Source organism: Porites lutea, chromosome 6 (genome assembly GCF_958299795.1).
Source record: "Porites lutea chromosome 6, jaPorLute2.1, whole genome shotgun sequence".
Classification (NCBI taxonomy): domain Eukaryota; kingdom Metazoa; phylum Cnidaria; class Anthozoa; order Scleractinia; family Poritidae; genus Porites; species Porites lutea.
Window position 1 is genome coordinate 19,581,621 of NC_133206.1, and position 17,670 is coordinate 19,599,290.

The following is a 17,670-nucleotide window of genomic DNA, read 5'->3' on the forward strand; positions in this document are numbered from 1 at the left end:
GTTTTACGAAGGTCGTCTTAGTAGTACAGGTGTTATCAGCTGAAGCTAGGGTCTTTCAATATACTTGTTGCAAGTCGAAGGACGCCCAGGTATATAATACGGTACTCTGGCCTCGGAGGTCTGTTCTAAAAACGTCTCGCTTCCTTTAATAAAATGACCAGAGGACTTCGGGCGAATTCCGAAGTTAATCCGATGACGTCCGATGATTGTAGTGAACCTTTGGAAGGTATCATTAGTCGTGATTCTTAAAGTTCCGAACTCTGTGAATTATTTCCGAACGGGAGACAAAAGATGTGAGCAAGAAGAACCTGCAGGCTTGCGAAAGTTGACAGACGAGTAAGGTATTGTTTTAATGATGCAATGTTTGGCTGAATGTCAGGTGAAGAAGGCCCGGAGTAACTTGAAATTCTTAGTGAGACTTGTGCCTCTCACGGATGTTCCAACAAGTCCGTCATAACGAAGGCTACTAAAAATCTTTACAAGATATTGGTGAAAAAAAGTATAAGCCAAGCGCAATTGAATAATTGAGGTTATAGCACAAGTTATCAAACTTAGGACTTTATTGATTCAAACCACTTATTTGTGCTCTTTTTTCTTGTTAAAAACGCCCACAATTGCATTAAAAAAAGTATACAATGTTCTCATTTGGTCAAGTGGTTTTCAAAAATATTTGAAACAAATTTTATTCGCAACAGAGTCTTTAGTGTCACGATAAATCAACACGGTTCAAAGTTTCTCCACCAAATTTTGGAGAGATGAATTTGTGCAGCCTGGCTTGGTTGGCTTCACTAAGCTAATCATCTGGAAAAAAGAAAAACAGAAAAAGAATGTCGATAATGAAACGAGAATTGGTTAGATTTTTATGGCATCAATAGACAGGCACTCCACTATACTTATTTTGTAAATATTTTCTCTGCAATGAAACAAATATCACTATCTTAGATTTAATTATAATATGCGCACCACTGAGCTATAACGCTAATCTTGCATTGTGCTCCCAATATAAAAGCAGTTTGCTATTTGTACTAAAGCCCCAAAATTTGGAATTCTTTTGCCGTTAAGTCGCTGGATCAGAAAGGATATGAGTGAATATTTACTTAAGAACATGAGATATCTAAGTTTCCTTATAAGCTTAGCAACCGCACTGGTTGATTTTTAATTTAATATGAGATCTCTTTCAATGAGATAACGATTTCTAAATGATTCTTGGGCACTATTTCTTCTTTAGTCAACAATCATGCAATGTACCGTGGCAAAAAAACAACAACAACAAAACACAAACAGACCTTTATCATCTTCAACTTTTGGTGACACCACAATCTTTCTACCCTGTAACCTGTCAGGTAGTGGGTCGAGCGCAGGCTTTTTGTAGCTTTCATCAAAGCTCATCCTCACTCGGCTAGATGTTGTCGTGCCTCTTCGTTTTCCTCTAAAAGTTGCCTCTGTACCAGAATCCGAATAAGCACGCTCTCTTCTTTCAAATACGTCACGTCCTCTTGAGTGAATTCCTTATCAAAACGGAACAGGAAAATTGAAATAATATCGTGATAATCCTCTAATCAAGCTATCAAGTGAGCTTTGAATATAAAAATCAGACCCTTCAACGGTTTTTTTCAATTTTTGACTTAAACCAAAAAGGACCTACCAGGGATTACCTTTCCTACCCTTTTTACACCTGTATCGGTTAAAAGATTTTCTCAAAGAATTCACGGTTATCCTTGAAATTCATTTTCTCTCGGTCAGTTGTCATCCTCTGTCAAACTCATCACTCATTATCTTCCAAAGAGACTAGCCTTCGAGCAAGCTCTCCCGGGGCTCGGAGGCTTCCGCGGGTACGGGGATGAGGGAGGGAAGAGGGGGAGGAGCCCCTCTCCTTTTTCGCCCCGCCTTCAGAGCGCCCCCAGGAGAGGACCAGGCCAGGGGAGAAAGAGATATCCGTGCAAAGGCATTATATAACTACAAATTTCCTACCTATAATATCCAGCACTGAGGGATTGTCTTCTGGGTCATCAGGCATTGCACTCTCATGGGAACGCGAAACAACTAAAATCTTCGGTTCTTCCACGTCAAAATGCAATCTAAAACTTTTGTGAGCCCTAGGTAGTACGCAAGGTCCTTCATAAATCTCTCTGGTGTCCATCTCCGTAACCTTTCCTTGAATAAGAATAACCTACAAAGATAAAAAAAAAATAAAAGACCAACATAGAGACGTGGAATACGGTGGATTTAATCTTAACAAAAACGCGCTGTTTTGTTTTTTCACCATTCTTCCAATATTATTTATACCCTTGTACTATGAGCAGAGGCTCATGAGAAGGGTTCAACCTCTTCCTCATGAAGCCTATCACAATCCAACCGCAAACTACTACAAAAAGTACAACTTTTATCAATCACAATATAATATTAGCCTCAAATCAATAATACACCCATTTACCTTAGTAATGTTCATTCTTTCCACTAGCTAAGGAAATGTGCAATTAGTTGCCTATCAGTTTCAACGTACCTCTTTCATCTGTTCATTGATTTTGAAAACCGGATTGGGAACTTTGGGAATAGACGCAATATAAGATCGCTCGCACATCACACGGATTTTATCTCGCGACCAGTTGTAATAGGTGGGCACCTCCAGAAGAAGAGGAACAGCTAATCTAACACCGCAGACTCTCCACAAGCGGTCCACCAGATCAGGGTAACGAGTCGTAGCCTCTATCATGTCTTCTTTTGTGATGAAAAAGGCCTAAATGAAAAAAACCTATTGATGCTTCTGACGAAAATAGGAAAATTACCGATTTCTGGTAGTTAGGTTTAGTCAAAGCCTTACGCAAAATCACCGTTTAATACTCACTTGGTCCCCAGGCACTATCCCCGTACTACAATCATGATTAAATTATGTCTGCGATGTTGTGTGTTGAATTCCCACAAGTAAGGTACATCGATTTACGTCGTGAGATACTTCATGTTTTGGACTGCTGTCGCCATTGTGATTAGTGTACACTTAAACACTTAAACTTTGTGGTCTGTCACTTTTTAAATATATGCTGAGGTGTCCCCTTAATGAATGTTAAACCTGGGTTTCAGGACCCACAAAAAGTGTCCCTTTCCCCTGAATAGAGGTGTCCATTCAATAGAGGTAACAAATACGCAGAGTAAGTGAACTTTTTTCCGGGACCATATTTTGTGTCCCAGAATGGAGGTGTCCCTTGAGCAGAGGTGCCCCAAAGGAGAGGTTCCACTGTATAAGAACAGTGATTTCGGCGTGATTTCTGAAACGAAGCGAAGCTGCGCTATGCCGATCTCCGGGGGGGGGGGGGGGTACTGCCATATATGGGCTATATAGGTATGTGCCGCTGTGAAGGGTATGGCTTTCAAGCAGTTTACTCTAGCATAGGGTGTATAAATCAGAGCGTTTGGGTCTAGAATAGGGTGTCATTTTTCAGGAAACTGATCAGTTGATTGAAGATTTTTTCTAGACTAGGGAAACAGCTACTCTAGGATAGGGGGGATTTGGGAAGTTTACTCTAGTATAGGGTAGCAAAATTCAGCTGAACTAGCTCTGGTATAGGTTAAGGGTTCCAGGGTCCCAGCGGCACATCCCTACCCAGATATTCCTAAAGTACCCCCCCCCCCCCCCGGGGCCGATCTCCTCTAAAGTGGAGAGTAACATATCGGATAGGTGTTCATGCTGTACGGGATAGCTTTTCGTGTCGACACCTATTCGGTATAGCATGAACATGGCCTTAAGCAGGAGACAAGAATAACAGAATGATGTCATACCTGAACTGAAGACTCGCAAGTGCAGGAGGAGTTTCTTCTAGATGAGGTTAGCAGGCCCATCTCACCAATCAGGTTACCGGCAGAAATGTAATCCGTAGTTACTATCATCTCTCCTACTTCCGGTTCCTCGTCATCTATGTAGCTCTTTTTTGGTACTGAAACGCCTATCATCTGTAATGAAGAATGAATAACAAACGCCATTTATACCAGTTTCTGTTTAGTGGTTGGTTGTATCTTGGTTGAGCATAAGGATATTTCTTATGAGCTGATAGAGATATTACTACACCTGGGTGCCAGAGTCTTTACTTTTCATGTGCAGTTTCCAGTCTCGGTAAAGTCTTCATAGCGACAGAATTCGCTGAAAACAGGGATATTCAAGTGACATGACCCAAATTTAGTTCATAGTATACAGGGAGTGGCTAGTACCTTCACCATTCCAGAAACAATTAAGTATATTCCCGTCACTTCTTCGCCCTGCCTTGTTATAGTATCACCGGCTTCAAACAGCTTTATACGAGCAGCTGAAGTGATGAAGTCTACCGCGTCTGATGCCATTCCTTCTAGCCACACCACGTTACGCAGCAATTCCAAGGGCTTCTGAGGTTGAATGGAGGCTGGAGCACTCAGTTGTCGCTTCATCTTCACTTCGACAATCTGTAAGTCGAAGATCGAGAATCACTTAAGGTTCTTTACTTATTTGTGCAGCTTTTGTACTGTGTCAATGGCTAATCAAGTCTAATCAATGGGATATAGACTCCGACGAAGATCAATGTCTAACTAAAGAGCTTAAACAGGCCCTAGTTGTCCAGGGTTCAAAGAAAGTCAGTTTTACAATTTGACATTCGGGCAATTCAAGCTTCAGCTAGCATATACTAGCCCAAGAATCATTGTAAATAGCCCGAAGAAAAAAATTATTGATGATCAGGATTGATTACATTTCTTCTGCAAGTGAGTTCTCTAAAAAAATCGTTTACTCGTCGGGCAAGTTAAGAACAGAATTCACCAGCTGGCCGGGTCGATAGCAAAATCCACTAGTCCTGGGCCATCGGGCACGACTTTCTTTGTACGCTGTAACTCTATCCAATGGGGATAAATCTCTATCTACTGAAAAACACTTTTGGTTTTACGAATATCTATCCTCTGAACAGTGATTTATCCGTTGGACAGCGTTATACAGCATTTGAACAGCCGCGGCTTAAAACGACAGACACTGAGGCAACCTGCTGGAGCTGAGCAGGATAGGGTAAGATTGACGATGATCAGATGCCAGAAAGTCTCACCAACAAACCAGAAACAAAGATATAATAGGTTTAAAACTTGATTACCGATTCAAGTTTTGCTGCTTCAGCCTCATCCAATAGTCCGCCTCCTTTGAGCTCATGAATAACGTCACGGGCATTGTTCAAAATGGTGCGAATCGCTTGGCGGGTTTTTACTGAGATTGCAATTCCTGGATGTTCACGTTGCAGCATGCCTGAAAGAGTTCCAACAAAAATAAGTGTTTGTTAGGAAACTGAAATTAAAGGGGAATAGAAAAATTTAAGTTTAGGAGACACTATGGATTTGTTCTCTCTTTTATGTGAGACGAACCAAGTACCTGAGGTCTTTCTTATTGAGTCGTATACTATTAACACTGACAAAAAAGACTATGAGAAGTCTCTGTTTTTTTAGTCTATCGAACGAAACACGGCTCGCGCGCGCGTGCACTCCCCTCACTAATATGGAAGAAAAAGAGAAACTGCTCGCAGTCTACCGACAAAAGTAATGTTACACCTTGTGCGACCGATTTTTGTGTATTGATATTACAGTTATCACAGTTCACCAGCGAAACTGTCAACGCAAGTTTTTTTTGCAGGTAAATCATCACGAAAAACTCAATCCAGCGTGGTGTTTTGGTCAGCAATTAAGGGGATTTGGGGCGGGGGGGGGGGGGGGGCTAATGGGAATTTAGTTCACTTCAAATTATTGTTAATGGAGCGCCTACTCGCTTACATCTAGGCAAGAAACTGCTATAGGATGCTCTTTTTGATTGCCATCGAAATGCTACATGGCCTTCAGAATTATCACAAACACAAAAAGGATTAATTAGTAAACAAAAAGTTCTATTGACGACAGTAAACATGATGGAAGTAAACGCGCGAAACAGTAAACTGAGAAAGGAGTTATCATCTCTCCTTCTTACCCTCCCCTATCCTCTTTCTTACTCTTCTTCCAGCCTGAACTAAGATCTTCTGGTAGCCGAGGTCAAAAACGTAAACCTAGATAAGGAAGAATAACGCTGCAAGCGCGCCTGCTTACCCAGGCTTTTCACGACATTCAAACGGTTCTGTTCTGATCTTTGTTTTAAATCCTTTGCGATTCTTTTATCCACCACCATGTGATCTATCAACTTGATGATTTCTTCCTCGGCGATAATGTATCCTTTACCAACATCATATCCAAAGCTCAACTGACGGTTGATAATGTTATTCACAGAGTCTATCAGTTTTGGAAGAACTGCCTGTAGGGAAAATAAAATGCTAAATGAGTTGTACGCCCGGTCGATTCGTTTCTAAAGTTTGTGAATTAAATCTCCCTCAAGAAACCTCAATGCGTTCTCTGATCTTGCCCCGTTTAAGGGAATTGGGATTCCGGAATCCACGATATTTTTGCTTGTGGAATCTGGAATCCGGGAAATTTTGAGTTGTGGAATCCGGAATTCTGGGCTTTGAAATCTGGAAAACAGTTCAAGAAATCCACGCTATCCCACTAACGATTGGAATTCGGAATCCAAGTTCCACTGACTGAGAATGCGGAACCCATGGCATGGAATCCAGAATTCAAGACAGTATTGCCTCCCTTACATGGGGCGACTGATCGTAGATTTGAAAATGTTCTCATTTTTCTTTGAGGTAAATGGTTTCTTAACGCAGTGACAGTTAATATTATTGGAATTGTTCCTGATACGAAAACAGAAGTCGAACAAAACAATGTGAAGGTTTGTTTCAAAATTCAAATCGACATGTAAATACATGTAATCGTCTTTTATGACATGGTTCATGAAACTGAACTTTTCGCGGTTTTGTTGGCATTCTTTACGTTATCAAAAACCATTCTAATAATTCAATCACGTGATTCAATGTGTTCGCACACACGCAATGATCGTAGCTATCGAGAAGACAAATTTAGACTGCTGACCAAAAGCGTTTTCTTTTTAGACGAGCCAAGGAAAACTTAAGTTGAAAACAACTATAGATAAATGGGGAAACAAGTGACAAGTTACTTGTCAGTAATAGATGAGATGGCCTACCTTGAAGAGCCTTAAAAGACGGCCCATTCTGAGTACTCTGAAAACTTTGGCTACTTTAAGGATTGATGGAGAAAAATTCCCTGTGCCTTCTTCGACTGCCTGGTCAATAATGATATCGATAAGGGACAATATAACTATAAACAGGTCGAGGAGGTTCCAGTAGTCTTTGAAGTAGTAACGACGAAAAGCCAAAATCTGTAAAAACAATATATTCGTTTAAGATTTGCAACAAAACGTATATTTCAGTAATAAAATATTCACAGTAACATGCATTTTATCTGTAGAAGTCACTGCACCTTTAGTAGGGGTTATGATATTTGACTGAGGTATAATTAACAAATGAGATAAAACATATCAGTGACATATTTATGTTTACTTACGAAGTATCAATTCATTTTCATATTTTTTTAGTAGTCATGTAACTTCCAACACAAACCTTAAATTAAAAGACAGCCAGACACCTACAAAACAATTTAGACAAAGTAGCTTTCAAATTCAAAGACAGCTAGACACCTAAAAAAGAATTTAGATAAGGAAGCTTTTTAGACAACACATACCTTCCAGGCCGCTTCACCGACGTATATGGTACAGTAAACATAATTGATGACGTTCAAAGTGTTCATGTAAGGAGCATCGTCGTCTGAGGCCAGTTCCAGAATGATAGGCACCATGTTGATTATGATCAAGGTATTCATAACGATGTCAAACGATACGTGAACAGCCACGCTGTACATGAAGGAAAGAATCTTGTTATTCGGCGTGGGTACCCGTTCAGCCGGTTTGTGGTGTTTCATTTGCTCCAGTTTGTCTTTCTAATGCAAAAAGAAATTATAGAGTTAAGACACGTCATCATCGTCGCCATCAGTACAACCGTTATCATCAACGTTGTCATCATCACCATTTTCAACGTCATTTTATCATGATTATTACCATCATCATTATTATCATCACCATCGCCGTTATCATCATCATTATCATCAACATCACTAGCCCAAGATCAGAACTTTCCGAGACTCGACTGATCTGTTTCAAAATGCTGCCAAAAACCTTATACTTAAACCTGAAGTTGCTGTTTTAATCTTCACCGTTTTTTTTATTTGAATCGTGTTTTTTTGCCCTTTTTTGTTTTAACAGTAAATATCAGCCAATAGCCTTACTTATATACCCGAAGTTATGCTGTTTTAATCTGCAACATGAATTCATTTGAAATGTGTTTTTCTTTGGCCTTAATTATCACAGCACAGCAGTAAATATTATGAACTTTGAAGCTCCGTACCAAGTAGCCTTACTGATGAATCTTCAAAGCGTAGAGTGTGATAAGAAATGAAAACAAAATTTTATCGTTAGTAGAACTCAAAATATTATAATATACTATAATACGAAGAAAGACACGTACCAGCTTTTGTAGAGATGGTGGCACCCTCCAATAGGGCTGTAAGTCATCCACTTCAATAAAACTGTCAACAAAAAAAGCATTATCAATCCGAGAAAAAACAAGCTATACAAAAAGTTCCCCGTAGCTTTGTTGTCGAGCTTATATAACTACACGGTGCCTACTTTACGGTTCTTTAAACATGGATAACGTGAAGTTCTCCTTTTGGCGACTATCGCCGGAAAAGGGCTAAGATTTTGATTTGTCTTTATTGAAAGAACTGTAGATGGTGTAGATACAATTGAAATACTGAACAATAAACCATTTTCGTATTCCTGTGAACAAAAACTCGACTCGACTCGTTGGGCGTGACTTTTATAAGATTGGTCAACCAGGCCACAAGCTCCTTTCATTGTGTGAGCTCACTGAAAGGAATACGGGAGGGGTCTATTGCTAAGTTTGTTTCACATCCATTTTTTAACAGGTTAAACTGTTTCTAGCTCGAAAGCCTTCTCAACCATTTTTCATTTATGATCACGCATCTATGAAAATCCCTTCTTATCTTTTACACCTAGTTGCGATATAGATTTTTCAAACACCCTGTTGCCTGAATTAAAATGGAGACTGCCAGGGCCTGAGCTAAGTGCCTGTCTTAAACTTAGAAGGGTTTAAACTTTATAGGGAGTAAAAGAAAATTACTCAAGAACGGCTGGATTAGCTTTAGGTATCCGTTTCAAAGAGGTCTCACTCTTATACCACAAGTCGTCAAGAGAAAGTTGACTGTAACTCTTTATTCAGTTGTACCTTTCTTCTTCATCCATTGCAGTATCGGCCAGATTGATCAATGCCTGCACTGCCTCTCGAGACAGCATACCATGTTCAAACTGCTTCCAATAGCTGACTTTCAATGCTTTTATCAATCGCACTCTACCATCGTTTGCCATTTCGGCGAATTCTTTGGGCGATGGTTCGTTAGGAACGCTGCTTTCACAGTTTGGACAAGTGCTAAGGCGAACTAGCAAAGGAGTCTCTTCCGCGTGCTAAGAACAAAAGTACAGGAGTGTGTATACTATTAGCATAGGGTACGTGTTCCACAAGAAAGAAGAGCCTTCCGCAATACAAGTCGATACAAGGAATCTAATTCCCCTGTGATAGTGAGCCAGCTAAAGGAAAGGTCTTATAATTTTTCTCTCGTAACAGCTCTGTGGAGAGGTTTTGTAACTAAGGAACGTCAACAGAGATGAAACAGAATTAACCTCTGTGTGTTCATGTCTCCGCCACGAAAGCTCTCTTTTGATCTTTGTTGTCGGCTGCGAGCACAAAAATGTACGAATATGGAACATGCAATTGCAAAGCCAATGTCTTTCCTCGTTCAGCTCATAAAGGTATTTTTGACGTCCCAAAAAGGAAGGGATTGTATGATCTATCGAACTATCAACCTTCGGACGATCAATCCAACGGACGACCTGACGTAGGCAAGGCAAGAGATGGTCCAACCGTTCAAAGCTGCTTTTCTTTATCAATGGCAGTAACATTTTAAAAATGAAGCAAAAAAAAAGTAGCCTAACACCAAATACATATTACTTTAGAGTGATTTTACTTGACCCGTGAAACTGATTATAACAATTAGTGCGAAATAGCTATAAATAAGCAAAAGAAGACAAAAGAATTACTGCATAATATTGCGTAGCATTCTACTACATATTTCACGGGTTAAGTAAAATCACTCTAATCTAAACAACCTAAAATTATTTTGGCGATGGATGATTGACAGTTCGATACTGATCCACCCGAACTGAATCATTATCCAATGGATTAACAAAAAATCGCCCCATGTAAGGGAATCCAGGGCAGTCTTGGATTCTGGATTCCATGCTGTGGATTTCGGATCACAGCTACTGGATTCCAGTATTTGCCAGTGGAACTTGGATTCTGGATTCTAATCGTCAGTGGGATTCCGGATTTCAAAACCAAGGATTCCAAATGCCATAAACAAAATTTTCTCGGATTCCGGAATCCGCATTCCCTTAAATGGGGCGCAAAAAAACAATTGTGCTTCACACTGAATCAATCAGTACAATCGCGAGACTTGATCAACAGTGCTATTTCATCTTCCTCGGTTTCTTGGTTTTGCGTAACGTTGATTATTATTCATTCTCGAAGGGTGTTCTCCCGTCGATCTGCAAAAATTCTTCAGATCATACCTGAATTCAATGACTGCTAATTTGCCACTTGGAATTAACGAGAGTGGAACTGGACCCGAAATGCGTCTCACAATTGGCCCGATATTTTAACTCGGTCCAGTTTCCCTCTCGTTTCTAAAATGACGAATTACCTCGCCGTCGTCTATTTCCACATAAGGGTTACCCATTTCGCAATCTCGTTCAGCCATATCCCAGTCAGCGTCAGCCAGGAAGCGGTCTGCTTTCAGCATTGTAAGTGTGCGCTGATTACTCTCTTGTACCTGTCTCACGGCATTAGCCATGGCGATCTTCTTCGAGTCTGAAATCTCACTCATCCCGAGTTTGTCGAGTAACTTTTTCATCGTCGTGGCGTTGACGAGGAGGGTAAACATCACAATGGCAGCTGTGTGGGCTAAAACCTGAACAGAATAACAGACATGAACAATGCGAACTCTGGCAATCAAGCAACCGGAATGGAATCGTTTGGACTTTTGTGTTAACAGCGGGCACTATCACAAGACGTAAGGATAAGGAAAACGTAGACTTTCTCAAAGTCCTTCGCTTCTCATTTCCGGTTCCGGCAGTTGAGCTCTTGCTCTCTCGCTCGCTTTTGCCGCAGAAAACATAAAAAATCTACCGCTCGCGCTTCGCACTCGTGAAAAAAAATTGAGCTCCACTTGTAGGCAAGTCTAAGGGAAACGGTGAATACTGCTAAAAGTTCCTTTTGATTCAGTCGACTTTACTGAGGTTGTTGCTGATAACATAAAACATCCTTACTGCGCTTAAATTCACGCGAGATTAGCGCGGCTTTAATTTCGGAGCTCTCGAGAGAGATGAATCTTCATTTACCTTTTTCATATGGTTTTCTGTCTGTAGAATAAACATATTTCCAGTGTAGAAAAAGAAACGATCGTCGGAAACGTCTTGTTAAGGCATGTATTCGTAAATACACTAGTATGGGGACTTTTTTCGAGCCCTGCAGGTGTGTTGAAATTAGTGCCATGTCTTACCTTTCCTCCAACCAGAGGATGGTCAATATACACCTGCAGTGCTAGAGCCAGTCCTACAGCTCCTCTTAGCCCACCCCAGGCTGCCACCACAGCATTCTGCCATTGAAGGCCGTATCCGATCCGCATGAGAATGGGGCTGAATGTCATCATAACAAGACCCCTAAAAACAAATCATGGAACAATTAAGAGTGCGTTTGATTGATCAAGACCGGAATTGAGAATATATCAAGACATCACCTAACATCTCTTCCACCGGGATTTTAAATCAACAAATCCATACGTTCTTAAATCTTTCTCATTGGGATTACAATTAGCCTGAATTACAGACAATCCCTGCGAGTCCCATACTCCCTCAGAGAATATGCGACTCAAACGTATTGTCTGAAATTCAGACTAGATCACAATCAGTCGAATGTGCTTCAAGGTTACTGTTCCGTACAGCTGTAGGGGATTACAATCTATTCTTCATCTTGCATGTAAACTACAATAACAAAATCAACTCTTTCATACCGTAAAACAGTTCTTATTTAAAGACAATTTTAATAATATCTTCCTACTAAATGGTTGTGTAATGTCGGAATTTTTAATAATAATTATGTTGCAATTTTATAACAAATGGCGACAATTTTTTTTTTACAAATTATGAGAAAGTTATTTCAAATTGCGAAAGGCACTCTTTGTTTTTTTAATTGTGTTTGTACACTCACCTTATGACAGTAACACCGAAATAATCCACCACTAGAAGAAACAGATCATATTCGTTGAGACTGTTGAGGGCTTTCTCCATGATGACCACACCGACCATGATGAAGATTAGAGTGTTGGCTAAGTACGCCAGCATTTCCCAAAACCTGAGCACAAATGGAAAAAGTCTGGACATCAGTTCTTGCATGCTCTAATTGGCTGAAACATCAAAAACTTAAAAACAGAGCCGGGGGACCTCTACATCAGACTACGAGTACGAGATTAAGAGCGAGTAGAAGGAGGTTTCAGAGCAGATTTGCTTGCTCCTGAATTATAGCTTTCATTCTGCTGGTCAGTAAAGGTTGGTTTCCACCCAAGACCGTTACGATAATGACCTGTAAGAGGGGATTATGATCGTTAAGATCAAAGAGTGAAAAAAAGCTAAACCACCATATCGATATGGTAGCCTACGTGTAACCGCACCCTCGGGATCGGTATTGTAACAGGTTGATCGTTGTGATGCTGGTTCCCTTATGATCTCTGCAATAGAAGATGAATTAACCAGGGCCCAGTTGTTCCAAGGCCGATTAGCGCTAACCCAGGGTTGAATTTTGACCCGTCCTTTTTTTCTTTTGTTCAGAAGCATTTTCCCGGATAATTTTTTCTTTTCTATTTAAAGCATCCAGTCATCAAATTGTAGACAAAAAATAAAACTGAATTTGCATTTTAAGCTTTTATATCTGAATTCATATTTCGCACATATGCTTTGCTTTGAACAACCCAGCCCAGCCTAAAAAGTGTTACAGAGAGCCATTGCTTCAGAGAAAGGCTAAGAAACTGCTTTCTGTCAATTATTGTATGAGTTGTCAAATCTAAAAGTCTTAAATATCTACATGGTAATCATATTAAGTTGTGCCGGTAGCCCAGAATAAACTGAGGGCAGACTGATTTGCCGTTTTCAGCTCTTCTGTCACTCTTCTCAGCGAAGCGGGAAGAATAGGTGAGGGGACACTGATTTTAAAAGGAATCTGTTATACGTTGTTATGACAATATTTTGAATTGTCACAGTCATCAAGATACAAGGAAGGCTAGCGAAGCAAAGGGAGACAAATTGTAAGTCTCACCTTGTTTGTTGCTTCAACTAATATTGAAATTGTAAAAAGTAACTTATCCTGTAATTAATTTGATTTCAATAAAATACGTTCGACAAAACTAACGGAAAGTACGATCCGACTCTTTCTCTCTCTAGTCATGTGCAAATAAATCCAAGTTTGTGAATACCTGGGGTTAATCTTCAACTGAAGTAGCCCTTCATTCATAGGAGTGAATCACAGTCTCAGCCTGTTATTCATGCACGCAAGCGGCAATCCGCAATAAGGAGGGCGTAAGAAGAAGAACCAAATCTAGTCCCAATCCCTTTTTAATCACGTCATTGTTTGCAACCGCACCGACTGGGATGATCATGAGAAATCAACGGATTTTAAGAGAGAAGGCAGTCTTGCCCCCAGAACACTTACCTATGCAAGAAAACTTCAACTTCTGGACTGATGCTAGTTTTCAGTGCGTTTATCTGGATCCCCAACATAACCACGGCGATCACACCAGATATACCTAACACCTCTTCTCCTATGTAGAATGTCAAGTAGGTACTAGCTAAGGTGATAGTGATTTCTACCATGGCATCGTTAAACACGTGTTGGAGCCAAAATACAGTAACTCTTCCGGCCACTAGACCAAAGAAGAATCCACCAAGGGCGACGCGCGGGAAATACAATCCAATTTCGGTAGCTGAGTACGAAACGAGAAAAAGAAATTGTCTTCATGAACAGTTTAAAAGAAAAGAAAAACATCGTCACTGGCACAGCGGATGCTCTGGATCATGTGATTATCTCAGTAATGCTGTTAAAGGTTTGAACCCAGAAGTCATTTCAAAAGTAGGTTGAGTTTGATCGTCCGAGTGAACGATATCTTAGTAATGAAAGGTGTTTTAATTAAAGGTTGAAATAATACTGATTTTGAGTTTAAACTATCATTTAGTAGCCTAAATAAACAATATTCGTTTTTCCTTTACAAGACAGCAAAATGTGTTATTTTGCCTTTTATACTACCAAGGAAAAGTTGTTTGTGTTTAAGTGCGTCTTTACGTTTGAGTGTTTCATAAACAGTAGTTGAAGCAATGGTGTTACAATGTCAAGACTCTTTCAATGCTATGTCTTCTATCTCCAGTCAGAATTATCATTTGGAAGAAAGAGAAACTGCAACAATATAAAAGAACATCGACAAAATTGGGGAAATATCCAATGAATTATCATCTTACCAGTCATTGAGGAAAATGCCAGGTTGAAAAATATCTTGTACAGTACAATGGCCATACCATCGTTCAACAATGATTCACCCTCAATGATAGTAGACAACTGCTTACTTGTTCCTAAAGGCACCAAGAAAACAAGTGAATAAGAGCTAGGAATCTATAACTTGAAATCGTAGCCTCTGGTTACATAATATATTACCACTGCCTTGAAACCGAACTGTTTCGGAGATTCTAAGCGCCTCCACAAAAGTCAAAAAGCTGGATTCCATCTGCTTTAAATTAATTATAGTGTTAAGAACTCTAAATAATAGTAGTGATAAGAATACAAAAGAGTGAGAGACAAACTGGAGGACTGTTATCACATATCAAATGGACAGCAATGGCGTGAATTACGTACGCGCAGTACAAGAAAACTCATTTTTAATTGGTTAAAAGCGATTAAAATAAGTGATTCACTGATGCGTTCCCAGAGTCTTGTGCCACATTTCTGATAAATCACATTCGTGAGACCAAATATCGGTGCAACTGTATAACGACCCCCCTCCTAGACCCCGCCCTCTTCCCCTCCTTCAAAAGCAGTGACCGTAGAGGGGGCCACTAGAGAGTAACGAGGTCGTTACTTTGGAAACTGTATGGTGTATACTACTTTATTTTACCTATAATGCCACACACTACACAAATACATTAATGAGGGGATGATTCAACCTACTGTTACCATGGTTACCTACCCAAGTCATTAAGCAGGGCGACCACTGCGACAGGATCTGTAGCACTAACTATTGAACCAAATAGTAAGGCCTCAAACCAGGTCCAGCCATAATCCACAAAGACCATTTTGGCCATGACACCAGAGAGAGCTGTCGCTACAGCCAGACCAAACACAGCCAATATTACAACTTGCCAGAACATCTTGTAAAAAATATGTACATCCATGGCAAAGGCGGATTCAAACAGCAGAACAGGCAAGAAGGTTGTTAGGATCAGATGAGGGTCTTGGCTGGACACAGCTGTGTACCTTGAACAAACCAATAAAAAATATGTGTAAAAATATAATATTAAAACATAAATATATATTTTCCTCTTAAAACTTAGTGTCTGTTAGAGAGATGATGATAAAAAACATTACATCGTTTATTTTGAGGGCTCGAAAAGAGACCCGTGCGGTAGTCTTGTTAAAGTAGATTTTCTTGCTGGGTGGTAACACATAAGGCTCACTGGCCAAATTAGCAAGGGTCTAAGCAAGTCATCTTCTAACTAAATCATTAACTAAGACGGGTAAGAAGTCAGCTTCCGGCCGAGCAAAATGTTGGAGAGCTGCTTGCCCAAAGAACAAGCTGGAATTTAGGTTTTTTTCGAGTCCTGATTTTGCTTATTTCTTATTTTAGTCAGTCAAACAATCATTTTTTCAATAAAGTAATCAAAAGACCGTCTTGATTTACTCCAAACTTTAATGAAAGTCTATGTCGGAAAAGTGAGATATCCTTCTAAAAACTGATGTGCGCAAAACTGCCTAAAGTCTGTGCCCCCGGCCTTGTACTAAAGGCCTTGTACCACAGTAATAACAGAGTAACCTTGTCCATATTCAGTGTGATATTAGTGGCTCAAACTTACACGTTTTAAATAGGGAGTAAACTCACCATAAGTTGCTAAAGTCAGTGAAATGCACATGCTCAGAAAACCTAAGTTTATGTTTACGATTTTTAACTTGTAACTAGCTTATATATGTTTACTTTTCTTACTTCTGTAACTCTGGGACTGCGCCTGATATTGCCCCAAAACCAAGTCCGAGAACTATCAAAACGACTGTATAAGGAATAGGCCAACCCTTCATAATCTGCCGAACAACAGCTGAAACAAAAAAGGTGTTTACTAACTTCTCCAGAAAAATTTATATTTGATGCTCTGAATGTTAAGTTGTACGGCTTTAATCTTACCTCCAATAGTACATGATGTAAAAATGAACAAGATTGCGTAAGGGCTGTCATGAGCCTCGTGTGGTTCATGTGAATCAGAGGCGTTAAAAACCATTTCCCTTTCAACATTAGCGGCAAACGACTAGCCATCCACTAACTTCCATATCATATAGAGTCGTTGCAAACAAAGCACAACGCATTTTTCAGTAAACTCACTTTTCCTCCTTTCAGTGTAACAGAATTTCTTTAAAGAGTTTAAGCAAAGTAAGAAATAAATGAATTAGTTCTTGGTTTGTAGAAATTTTGGAGTATTTAGTACATCAAAACTATGAAGAAGCTGACGAAACCTGGAAGTGGCATCAAGTCGTTTTCGCGGGCTTTTCGTTCAAAGTCCGCTGGTCAACGTCACTCTAGCCCCACTCCTAGCAGAGGCCTATCATTCTATCGGGTAAAAAATGTGCTATTATGATTTTCAGTGGCGGAACCAGGGGAGGGGCCCGGGGGCCCGCCACCCTATTTTTAGAACAAACTGAGGCCCGAAGAGCCGAAAAAAACTCTGGGGGGGACCAGGCCCCCCTTCTTTATCTAAGGGTCTGGATGACCGGCCCCCCCGCTTATCTCAAGGTCTAGGTCTGGCATTGATTTTCATATGCTTTGTTTTGTGTATTGTTTGTTGTTGTTGATGGCTTGCTTGTTCATTATCTGAGAGAGCCTCTTAAGACTAAACTTGAGAGCTTAGTGGCTCTAATCATTGGCTAGCCTCCTAGTCTTACGTAGTCATCTTGATTTGAAAAAGGAAGTAATCAGGAAGAGGATTCCCCTCGCGTTCAATGTTTTGGTTGCCTGATGAATGGTCTGAGAAATAGGTAAAGACAGGAGCGGCTCCTGGTAATGGTTGAATGAAACTTCTCCCGCAGTTAAAATCTTTACTGCAGAAAACTCCATATCCGTGCTCCGTCTGGGGCGCTTAATCTCGCAGAATTGAAATCTTCTTTTTTTCTATCTGCAAAAATACATGTGTAAAGCAAGGCTTATTTGAATAGTGAAGAAATTTAATATATGTAATTGCCAATCTTTCGAAAGGCACTAGGTTGAGAAAACAGCCGATATTTAGTGGCGGCGTCGCGAAACGTC

General features: G+C 40.1%; 1 protein-coding gene across 1 annotated transcript; it reads right to left on the reverse strand.

Moving 5' to 3' along the window:
* Positions 1-736: 736 nt before the first annotated feature.
* Positions 737-16,467, reverse strand: LOC140941238 (sperm-specific sodium:proton exchanger-like). Its single transcript, XM_073390217.1, has 19 exons — positions 16,363-16,467; positions 15,352-15,638; positions 14,630-14,740; positions 13,830-14,100; positions 12,336-12,479; positions 11,629-11,788; positions 10,771-11,037; positions 9,240-9,475; positions 8,460-8,520; positions 7,621-7,875; positions 7,064-7,258; positions 6,073-6,274; positions 5,100-5,248; positions 4,201-4,428; positions 3,775-3,945; positions 2,504-2,737; positions 1,972-2,170; positions 1,287-1,508; positions 737-801 (listed from the first exon to the last, which is right to left on the reverse strand). The coding sequence occupies exons 1-19, from the start codon at positions 16,452-16,454 to the stop codon at positions 794-796; spliced, it is 3,492 nt and encodes a 1,163-aa protein (XP_073246318.1). The 5' UTR covers positions 16,455-16,467; the 3' UTR covers positions 737-793.
* Between the last annotated feature and the right edge of the window lie 1,203 nt (positions 16,468-17,670).